This window comes from Oxyura jamaicensis, chromosome 3 (genome assembly GCF_011077185.1).
Source record: "Oxyura jamaicensis isolate SHBP4307 breed ruddy duck chromosome 3, BPBGC_Ojam_1.0, whole genome shotgun sequence".
NCBI lineage: Eukaryota > Metazoa > Chordata > Aves > Anseriformes > Anatidae > Oxyura > Oxyura jamaicensis.
The window spans coordinates 77,178,133-77,190,257 of NC_048895.1; the positions used below are offsets into that span (position 1 = coordinate 77,178,133).

The 12,125-nt window shown below is 38.0% G+C and overlaps 1 protein-coding gene across 12 annotated transcripts in view; it reads right to left on the reverse strand.

Moving 5' to 3' along the window:
• Positions 1-12,125, reverse strand: part of KLHL32 (kelch like family member 32) — a 128,616-nt gene that overhangs the window by 86,090 nt on the left and 30,401 nt on the right. For 11 of the 12 annotated variants that reach the window (XM_035319994.1, XM_035319993.1, XM_035319996.1 and 8 more), the window contains one exon: positions 11,296-11,476. In XM_035319994.1, coding sequence (XP_035175885.1) covers positions 11,296-11,466 — 171 coding nt within the window. In that variant the 5' untranslated portion in view covers positions 11,467-11,476. Of the gene's footprint in view, positions 1-11,295; positions 11,477-12,016; positions 12,036-12,125 lie in introns of those variants that run through there. The other variant, XM_035319995.1, reaches the window with a different exon arrangement.

The window sequence follows — 12,125 nt, forward strand, 5'->3', positions numbered from 1 at the left end:
AAGGAAGGAAGGAAGGAAGGAAGGAAGGAAGGAAGGAAGGAAGGAAGAATAGAAAAAGTGAAAGTGTCGACACCTTTAAGAGGGGCTACTTTTAAAAGCAAACTCAACATAGCAAGACAAGAAGTTTCTCACTTCACAGTATGTAAGTCATAACTAAATAGTTGTACAGCAAAGTTTCATTTAGCAGAATTGGAATAACGTAATCTTAGTTATTAAAATTAGCTTCTAAGAAGCTAGTCATTATGTGACATAAATGGCATTACACACTGAAATCCAAACGTACCAACCAATAGTAAACTGCAACAACTATCTCCTATTGTGCAGCTTAACTGCAAAAGCGTACTTGTGTGAGAAGCCTAATGCTGCAATATGAAATGGTCCATTTTATGAAGGTTTGTAGCAGATACCTTTCAAATCCAGCCCATTTTATGAAGGGTTAAACTAGATACAGTTTATATCTTTCAAAAAATTATTCTTCCATTATGACTATAAAACTATTTTCCATTATGATCATAGTATAACTTTGCTAAAGTACCACACCTAACTCCCACTGATATCTTTATTCAACTATTTGATACAAAAGCCAAAGAATAAAGCCAGCTCAATGACCAATTTTTCTTTGGTTTTCCATATCCTTTTACTGAGAAAACCTACAACAGCAATCAAACATCCACTATTTGCTAAATAGGAGAAGAATATCTTGAGTAACCAAGGTTTTGCTAATATTACAATCATTTCTCACAGTAGCTTTCATCAGCAGCTGAGCTCTGCCCTTGATCAGCTATCTCCTCTGGAACAAATGCCTCTATAAACTCATCTTTTTTTTTTTTTTAGTAGTCTACATTTGGCTGTTCTCATTTAACCTTTGACTTTTTCTTCATCGCTGACAAACAAAACCCCTCCAAAGTAACAAACCCCAGTGATGTCAATTTAATTATCCCCCAAAATTCCATAGGCTTGATATCTACTCCTTTTGTGTTGAAGTCAAATTCTGGAAAGGTAGATACTTCAGTACCAGGTATGACAGCTTCTAAAAACACATACATTTTATAAGTTATCTAAGCATCTAGTAATATTGCTTTCAAATTGGCTTTATGTACTGTTGTTGCTTGCTTTTACAGCTGGTACTCTATAAATCTTGGAAGACCACATTCTTATTTCATCCATAGGTGAGAATGCTTCACACAGCTGAAATGGTAAATGGTTTACTGCATTTTGAGTTTTGCGCACACATACACACACATGTAAAACTGCTTTTATACATGTAAAAGTAATAGCTACAGTCTACTGATTAAGAGAATGTTATACTGGGCTCTAACCATTACTTTTCCACAAAGCGTCAAAATCCTTTCTGTGAATCCAAAGTTCTTCAAAGGCCTTTAAACTGAACTATGCAACAGAGCAAAGAAAAAGAGGTCTTTGCCTGGATAAATGAGTGACTGAAGACAGGGAGGGAGAAAAAAAATGAAAAGAGCTGGCCAGTTTTTACAAGGGAGTGATGATTCCAGTGGAGCACAACAGTTTTGCATATTTAACATATCCAGAAACAATCTGGAAAAGGGTAACACCAGTACAGCTACAGCATCCATTGAGACAAAGCTATTCCAGTTAGTAAGGGCACAGGCAAAATGTGATAAACTTTGAAAGCATTGCATGAGACGAGTGATTGGGCTAAAATTCAATGTAGAGTGATTCACATGAGAAAAACATCCTAAATTTGAAAGTGATGATGTCCCTCCTGAACATTACAGTTCAGAAGAGAAGTCTTGCAGTATGAGAGTTTCTTGAAGGTGTCAGTTGAGTACTCAGCAACAGTTAAAGAAAAAAAAAAGTTCTAAAAAGCAAACAAATAACATAGACTTTTTTTAGTTGAGAGATAACAAAACAGAAAACAACCCTGCGGCCAGGCAGAAGTCTGTGCTTTGCCTAACACTGCACACAAATCTCACAAAAGATATAGTAGAGAAGATCCAAAGCATGATCAAGAATATGGAACAGCTTCCATTTGAGTAATATCTGAGAAAGTTAGAAGCCTCCAACCTGAAAGAGAGATGATGATTGAGTGCCATGAGAAAAACACCCAGGAACTGACAGTTTGTTGTCTTTTCCAATGGAAGAACCAGAGAAAATGAAATGAAACTGGTATAAATCAGATTCAGAACAAACAAAAAGTATTTTCTTCACATTAATGAAGGGGTCACTTGTCAGAGCACACAGTGGACAACATTTCTTCACAGCCTCCATGGGAAACAGGAAAAAAGCTTGGGTGAGACGTTTATCTTGGGTTACTGAATAGACAGAAATCACACCCTGCTCTGGAAATGCCCAAGCTAAACACAGGTGGAGAATTTGCAGGGACACATTAAGTTTAGCCCATTCTTATTTTTTTTCTCCAGATATCACAAACAGCTACTGCTAAAGCAAGTAGCCAACAATCTGACACAGTGGGCCATTCTTTGTTCTCTCCCAATGCTGTTAAGGGTATTTCCTTCTTATGAGGCTTACCTGTTAAACAGAGAGGCGATTTAATTCATTGGTCTCTTGCACATTAGGTCATCCAGTAAGAGTGGATTGGGACTCAGCCTGGTTTTAGATGTCTAAGTTTGAATACAGGTTAACTTAGGCAGATTAACTCCTGCCAAAGATAAGCAACCAGCAGCATTTTACAGCATTTATCAACAGCATAAAACTGTTCAGGACAGTCAAACGTAGAGGTTCTACTGCATAAATACAACCTTTTATTAGACGAATGAATGCCTACACTGACAAGAATTCAACTAACCAATACTGCATTTCAGGCTACTAAAATGATGTTCTTAACAAGGTGCAAAAAATGGCCCTGCTGGCAATGAAGAACCTGATTTTTTTTTTTTTTTTTTTTTTTTAAGACAGATATTTCCTATAAAACTTCTAACAAGCATAATGTGCAACATGAAAGGCAAAAGCACGTGCATTGTGATGAGCTTCTCCTTGTACAAATGAAGTGGAATGCACAAAACCCTGAAGAAGCATCCAAAAGAAAAACAGCTGTTTTGATAGTTTTAAAACATCCTAAAACCACCTATGTACATTTTGCAAGTGCAAGATGTATATCATGTTTTTAGCTCTTCAGCAGTCTTGCTCTCTTTGGGTACTTCTCATGGTATGTCAGTCCTACTCACTCAACCTAGAAGAGACACACTGCCCAAGTAAATCACTCAGGTGGTTGACGCAGAAGGGGTTTTCAGCTTTACTACACCCACAGAATAGCTTTAACTTCTCCTGACATTGTGTAGGAAGATACTAATGAGGACTGCAAAATATAGAAAGCATCTATTGCATCCAACAATTTTCTAAGATTTAAGACTTCTTCACCAGCTTGCAGAGACTGAGAAGAGTATCAGTATGAAACAGTTCCATACCACAGCCCTGCTCCAGTAAGTTGGCTATCCACTGGCAGACACTTGCAGCAACAGAAGTTGCTGCGGAGCCCAGCCTAGCTTCAGAACTCTGCTACAAAAATGCTGAAAAATTGAACTGAGGTAGCCTAGAGGAAGCAAAAGAGAAGATGGCAAAGAGAATTGGAAATTACAGCAACAAGGCTACAATGACTCTACTCCTTTCTGCCCTGCTTTTAAATCAAGGAAACACATCAATTGAATAGTTACCAACCACCACATGTTGCTATAATACTGATTTAATTAGAGACAGTGAGCTACAGTCTCCTAAGGCCTACCTCACTAACTGCAGAGCTAATTCTGCCACACTTACTCATGGTGCACTTACTGTACAGGGAATTTTAAAAAAAAAGAAAGTAAAAATAAAAATTAAGAGGATGACTCAGAGAATAAGACATGATATTGTTTACTATCCAGAGCAGCAGAATTGCAATTAATTTATTTATACACTATGAGAATTGTGACAAACATATTTACTGACAACATAACTGCAGGGAATTTGAAAACTGAATTCAGAAAATATTGTAAATGTTTGTGATAGGACCCACACAGCCATCCTGTGTGAATTCTGTCCACAGCAATGGAAAACTGCTTCAGAGCTTCACAGAAGAAAGAAGCATTAATTGCAAAGATAAGGTTGAACTAAATAAAATAACCCAGACACTCCCGGTTACCTTGTCTACTTAGACAGTAAATACAGTAAAATACTGATTTAGAAAGCTTTAAATCATTTGCAAACCACTTTCATGCACAGTTAAGAAGTAAACAACAGCTTGTTCAGATGAAAAGGCCTTCAGACAATGAGCCACTTCACACATGCCTGTGCTTCAATTACTTTGAATGATTTGATTAAATTTAGTAAAGGTGTTGATAACACATACTATTCCTATGGTGGGGAAACTTAGTGACAAGAGATGAGGAAAAGGCTGAGGTGCTTAATGCCTTCTTTGCCTCAGTCTTTAGCAGCAAGACTAGTTGTTCTCTAGGTACCCAGTACCCTGTGCTGGTGGAAGGGGATGGGGAGCAGGATGTGGCCCTCGCAATCCATGAGGAAATGGTTGGCGACCTGCTACAGCACTTAGATGTACGCAAGTCTATGAGGCCAGCTGGGATCCACCCGAGGGTACTGAGAGAACTGGCAGAAGAGTTGGCCAAGCCGCTTTCCATCATTTATCGGCAGTCCTGGCTATCGGGGGAGGTCCCAGTTGACTGGCGGCTAGCGAATGTGACGCCCATCTACAAGAAGGGCCGGAGGGTTGACCCGGGGAACTACAGGCCTGTCAGTTTGACCTCAGTGCCAGGGAAGCTCATTGAGCAGATTATCTTGGGTGTCATCATGTGGCAGTTGCAGGGCAACCAGGTGATCAGGCCCAGTCAGCATGGGTTTATGAAAGGCAGGTCCTGCTTAACGAACCTGATCTCCTTCTATGACAAAGTGACTCACCTGGCGGATGAGGGAAAGGCTGTGGATGTGGTCTACCTTGACTTCAGTAAGGCTTTTGACACTGTTTCCCACAGCATTCTCCTCGAGAAACTGGCTGCTCTTGGCTTGGACTGGCGCACGCTTCATGGGGTTAGAAACTGGCTGGGTAGCTGGGCCCAGAGTCATGGAGAATGGAGTTAAATCCAGTTGGAGGCCGGTCACTAGGGGAGTCCCCCAAGGCTCAGTCCTGGGGCCAGCCCTCTTTAACATCTTTATCAATGATCTGGACGAGGGGATGGAGTGCACCCTCAGTAAGTTTGCAGATGACACCAAGTTAGGTGCGTGTGTCGATCTGCTCGAGGGTAGGAAGGCTTTGCAGGAGGATCTGGATAGGTTGGACCGATGGGCCGAGGCCAACGGTATGAAGTTCAACAAGGCCAAGTGCCGGGTCCTGCACCTGGGGCACAACAACCCCAAACAGAGCTACAGGCTGGGAGATGTGTGGTTAGAAAGCTGCCTGGCAGAGAAGGACCTGGGAGTATTCGTTGACAGTCGGCTGAATATGAGCCAGCAGTGTGCTCAGGCGGCCAAGAAGGCCAGCAGCATCCTGGCTTGCATAAGAAACAGCGTGGCCAGCAGGTCCAGGGAAGTGATTGTCCCCCTGTACTCAGCTCTGGTGAGGCCGCACCTCGAGTACTGTGTTCAGTTTTGGGCCCCTCGCTACAAGAAGGACATGGAGGTGCTTGAGCAAGTCCAGAGAAGGGCTACGAAGCTGGTGAAGGGTCTGGAGAACAAGTCCTACGAGGAGCGGCTGAGGGAGCTGGGATTGTTCTGCCTGGAAGAGAGAAGGCTCGGGGTGACCTTATCGTACTCTACAGAGAGTAGGAGGCTGTAGCGAGGTGGGGGTTGGTCTGTTCTCCCACGTGCCTGGTGACAGGACAAGGGGGAATGGGCTAAAGTTGCGCCAGGGGAGGTTTAGGTTGGACATTAGGAAGAACTTCTTTACTGAAAGGGTTGTTAGTCACTGGAATAGGCTGCCCAGGGAAGTGGTTGAGTCACCATCCCTGGAGGTCTTTAAAAGACGTTTAGATTTAGAGCTTACTGATATGGTTTAGTGGAGGACTTGTTAGTGTTAGGTCAGAGGTTGGACTTGGTGATCTTGGAGGTCTCTTCCAACCTAGATGATTCTGTGATTCTGTGATACATTAAAAAAAAAAAAAAAGTCAGGTTTCAGCCTATGTTGTCCCCAAGAAGTCTGTATTAGATATAAGTTCAGGAGTTAGACAAAAATAATCTCTTAAATAAAATAAATAGAGTTGGCTAGGAACTTTTAGTAATGTAAAACATTTTAGGGATTTTTTGAAATGTTTTTTGTTGTTTGGGGGATTGTGAATTCTATGTATCATATCTCATATCTGAGAAGATAAAATTGAACAGAATCAAGCAGAATCTGTTCTTCAATTGCATTTCCTTCTTAACATTACCTTGTTGACAGTGATTGGTCTATCTTAGAACTCTGGATTTCAAATTCATTAAAATACTACTCTTGGGTGCAAGTTACAGGCAGATAACAGACATAAAGGAATTTATTCAAGTTAATTGCTAGTAAATATAACAACAATATCCTTATGAAGGCTATAGTTTAAATTATTTGAGTTGAAGAGCCTATGGTGATTAAAAACAAGATGGCACATACATTATTTAGGAAAAGCAAATATTTTATATGCTTAGGAAATTGAAAAAAAAGTAATTTAGAAACAAATTCAGATGCCACAGTGAATCTATGTGACTGAAATCTACCAAAGTTGTGTTAGGCAATTAAAACAGATGAAATACTTTAATTTCTCAAATACATCATAATTTCCAACTGAGAAAATGAAATTAAACTGATCCCAGGAAAAGTTTAGACATAAGAAATGTTTCCCAACCTACTCAGGAAGCTTATAGTGAGGGTAACAGCCTCATTTAGAACAAAAGTCTCAGCAGTGAATAGATGTTACTAGAACAATAGAATTTATTTGGTCCAAATGCAAAGATCTGACATTTTTAAATGTTATCTAGGAGAAGGATTTCTAAATAAGCAACCCTTCATGGTCATAGTAGCATGTCAGAACTAGAGATCCTTACAGCTACCCCTAAAATGTATTAAGGAGAGTATTTTTGTCTTTATGACTTATGTAACAAGACCTTGGAAGCTATTTGCTTCATACAATCTTTCACACCTCAAGAATGTGTTTATAAAAATCAGTTCTCTAACCTTATGCAGAAAGGATGCAATATATTACAAAATAAGAACAATCAGCACTGCTGTGTACGCAGGAAGATATACTCTGTTGACAGGGAGGAAAGAGAACAGGAAAAATTCTGAAAATAAAATGCTTAAAAATCAACTGTGACAGTTAAAATACAAAGACGGTAAACAAAACTAGTATCTATTAGGTCAATTTCAAAGAAAGATTCTCTTAAGAAGTGAATGTGCTCATTGTGGAAAAAAGAATCAGGATATTATTGACATTTTAAAATCTATTCTAGTTAATTGATATAATCCTGTACATCCAGATAACATGGAAAACATACATCTTTCTGAGGAAAAAAATAATCTAGTCCTATGACTATAAATCCATGTGAAATATATATCAACGAAAAATAAAGAAGGAGAAAGAAGTTGTTCTGACTGGAAAACCAATGCATTTTGTACAAGAAAAGCTTGATGTTACATAATCACCTGCCAACACTGTAAATGCCTACTAATGAAGTCATGCAGTAACATTTCATTTTGCTCCCAGAGGGGAAAAAAAGAAAAAAATATCTTTTAATTGGAAATCACTTAGCTTGCCAGAGCTATCACAATTTACATATACTCACTAACTAAACCTTCTTGTCTCGCTGCAATAGACTGAGACAAACAGCAAATTGCAGCATGTCGTACAGAAAACTTTGCCTATAATGCTGTTTGTTACTTAAGAAAATAATTGATAAAAATACATTTATTTACTATTCTTTACATGAATCTTTAAGGGTAAGAAGCTGACTCCTGTGTTCCCTAGCTCATTTTGAAAGAAGAAGAGGTCTTTCAGCAGATGCTGTAAAGAAAGGAAATTGAAAATCCTAGTCCTCAAGTGGCTTAAACTCTCACTCAACTCTGTACTTCTATGAAAAAAAAAAAAAAAAAAAAAAAAAAAGGAAAAAAGTCATACAGAGTATTTTTGTATCTAAATGATACAAACTCCCAAATCAGGTGTTATACTTAGGACAGGCAGCTGGACTCAATAACCCTTATAAATCCCTTCCTACTGAACTATTCTAATTTCTAATTTAAATACTCACATTTCATCTCAGCTGAAACTACAAGACTAACTACACCAGCCAGGATGGCAGGCTGTTACCCCAGGATCTGGTCAAAGCTCAGTATTTGATGAAGCTCAGGTCCCTGTCTTGTCTTAGAAAAGCAAATGAAGAATTTACCCCAGACTATAACCCCAAAGAAAAATTGATAATAAAAAACAATGTCTGACATTCAACATTCTTTTACATACAATGGCTCCCACTCCCTCATCCATTTGTAATGGGACACAGAGTCATCCTTCTAAAGTGTTAAACTTTCTGTTGCAGTAAAACAAGAAAATAAATGGCAATTTGAAGAGAAACATGCTGCTCAGCTGATTTGTTATTCTCATCAAGAAAGTACAGTCTCAGCAGTAGCTCCATTTAAATCTAAATAGACACAGAACACATAGAAAACCGTATGCGGGATCTGTAGGAAGTAAATATCCAGTCTCTTGTACAAGCTGTTTTTAGAGAAGTGACAAAAAAGAAAACAAAAATATTCACACCGACAGAGCCTTGAGTACAATTGGGCATACTTCTTGGGAATCTATATAATCAGAAGAACTGGACGACAGCCACCCCAGAGAGAGCTGGGGGCAGGCTGGTATATTAATCAAATCTGTGAGCTACAGTAACCTGAAGCTACGAAAGGCAAGTTCTTTGTGTCACAATGGTGTATAGTGTTGTCATCTCAATTTTATTCACAGTAACACCAACATCTGATGTTCTCAGAATCCTATCCCCTGCAGTTCTGTGCTTACATGAAAAAGTAAGTTTATCTTGGCAATTATTTCTGCACAGTTAGAAGAAGGTTCTTCCAACAATTCCTCCAATAAAATCCAGGAAAACTAAGGGTAGAACTCACCTTAAGTAATTTTAACAGCTAAATATGAAGCACTTAAGCCTAGTCTTTATGACCAGTATAGAGAAATCTGGCACTTCCATATGTTGATTTATCTCATCCTAAACAAGTCTTCTACCCTCCTTTACCGTCCTCTGGAGATGTCTATTTCTCTTCCTTGACTCGGAATGAATATTGCCATCACTCTCCTAAATCTTAGAATATGAATGCTTGGGTAGCTCAAATCAGGCAAAATTCCCCTATAAAAAACATTTATAATCCCAGTTTAAATTTAAAAACTATTACTTTTTAATCAACCCTTGTGTTTTTTTTTTTAAATTATTACATACTATATTCCTGATTCCAGTCACTTTTTCACCATGTTTCTACAGAATAAATCTAATAAATCAAATTTAATTTCTCAATTTTTTTAACAAAGCTTTTTGTCCATTAATAATAGAAATGGTTGACTGATTTCAGAAAGCATGAGTTTCATATTTATAGCCGATACCTGAAGTTTGAAGAATAAGTTCTACCAAAATGTAACAATTTAGGGGCAGATCAAATACCAAATGCTGCATAAATCATTTGGTATTTTTAGTAGGAGATATTTATGTAGAAACTATTAATTTGATCTACTATAAAGCTTTTTTTTTTTCTTCACCAAAGGGCATTAAGATTTCAATTTGCACCAACCATTCAGCAAATAGCAAGTAACTCAATTGGAAGTGACAAGCTGAGTCACTGCGCCCCAAATCTCAAGGTCAATAAATAAGTGACTAAGGTAGAAGCTGTTCCTACCACACCACTTGAATGCGGTACAGATGCCCACTCTATGATGTTTCTATGCACTGAATACAAAGAGCTCTGGAAGGAACGCATTTCACAGGTCTCAAGGAATCGTGTGGCACACTTATTAAAATATTTCAGCCAAGCCAGAAAAACAGTCCTGTAGTACAGCTACCATCAGCAGGTATATATAACACTCTCTGGAGCTAGAGAGCTCCCAAATCCCTCTTTATCTGTACACAGAGGTAAAGGGAAGGGGCAAGGGGAAAAAAAACAGTGCTAAGCAATCTGTGTGACAGCAGGCCAGGGCACCACAACAAAGCAATATTAACAGCTACCGCAGCACAAAGTCTGCAGGAGCAGAACACAGAAGCATGCAGACAAGCTCAAAAAATGAGCAGTCAATTGGCTCAAAGTCATCACAATAAAAATAACATCAAGGTAACAGTATTTCTTTCTTAAATGCGTAGAATAATTTACTCAGTTCTGACCAAAAAAAAGTCAACTCCAAAATAAATGAAAATTATGCTCAAATAATAAGGGATACAGAAAAGTTACTACAGAATAGTAATACCCTGTATTACTATTCTAACCAAACAGGTCACCATAATGGTGCTTGTAGCAATACAATTACAGTGTAGGCAAAATATTAAATAAACTTGCTTTGTTACAGAAAACAGACCTTTAAATTAATTTCAGCTTTAGTCTCCAAATAACAACAGAATGACTCACACTTTAAAAAAAACACCAGTCAACTAAAAAGCTGCAGACAGTTCAACATCTTGAACAGATACACTATAATGTAGCTTTGCCTCTTACAAAAAAATGCTTTTTCTATTAGAAATCTCAAATTTTCAACTACTCTGCCTTTATCGTGTGGGTTCAATTTTCCATTCTGAGCATCTGATTTAGCCAGGTTTCACAAAAAATATTTTAACCTTTACATTTCAAGAACATCTGCTTCTGAAAACAAGCTTCATTACACTCAAAACATTACTACGGGCTCTGAGAGGAGAATCAAATTACCAGTCCTCTTTGAAAATAACTGTTTACATTCCTATAAAAATTCACTCTCAAGCTGATTTAAATTTATTTACCAAGCTGATTTAAATTTATTTATCACGCTGATTTATATTTATTAAGATTTAAATTTCCTTTCTCTAAATGCTGAAGTTCTTAATTTTTTTTTTTTTAAAAAAGAAAGAAACTTCATCATGGGAAAAAAAAGACTAAATTATTAATAATGTTAAAAGAACTTAATTATTTCTTTGATATTTCTATTTGCATTTCTTTCCAATTGTAAGTATGTGGATATTTAAAGTTGTATACTCTACCAGATATGCATCAATACTGATTTTTCCTCCAGGCTCAAATTTATAGTTTATTCAGTATGGTGTGGATAAACATTCTCCCTTCTACACTTAGAGTAACTTTCAATATTACTGTAAGAAAATAAAAAAACAAATCTTTGGACTTACTCGGAAGTAGTCACTACAGGCTGCCAGGACTGCCTTATGCGCATGGAATTTCTGCTCTTCAGCAATAAGGGTGATATCACAAAGTATGCCATCACTTCTTTGCTGGTTCAGGGCTGCCAGGACAGCATCGTTATGGGAGCTCGACTGACAAAGCCTCTGACCTGTCAGCATTTCCTGAACACTGAGAGGAAAAAGGGGAAAGATTTTATCAATAAATGTAAGAAACAAGTAGATTCTATCAGCAATACAGGACAACTTCTTCTAAGGTTGTTCGACAAATCTTGGAAGGAAAGTCATGAACTATATCATGCAAAATCTTTTCCTGGTACATCCATCACAAGAAAAGCTCAGTATAACAGTATTATGAAATCTGCTTAGATACTCAGATTCAAAAATCTCAACCGTTCTCATTTTCATTTGCTTCTGGATGTCAGCTGGACTCACAGAATTAACTCAAAATCATTGTAAAGTTAAATGAGAAGAATAAAGCCCTAGGTCAATGGAGTGACAGAAAAACAACTCTTGAGTACCTCAAATCAATGTATTAGTGGAAAGGAGCATGCATCTACGTAACCGGCCCTACACAAAAGAATGAAGACTCTTGGTCTCAGGTGGCCTGTTTAAGCCTGATACTGGATTACTGAAAGTTTTCAGATGATTTAAGGTCATTCGCATTTATGAAGCCTTTTTTACACTCAGGCTTTCCACCACCTCCAAATATCTCCTTGCATGAATGCAGGACTTCTGTCATCCAGCCTAGGATAGTCTGATTTCAGCTTCCTTTCAAATCAGACAAGGAGAGAATATAACTGCAGATGCATTTTTATGTG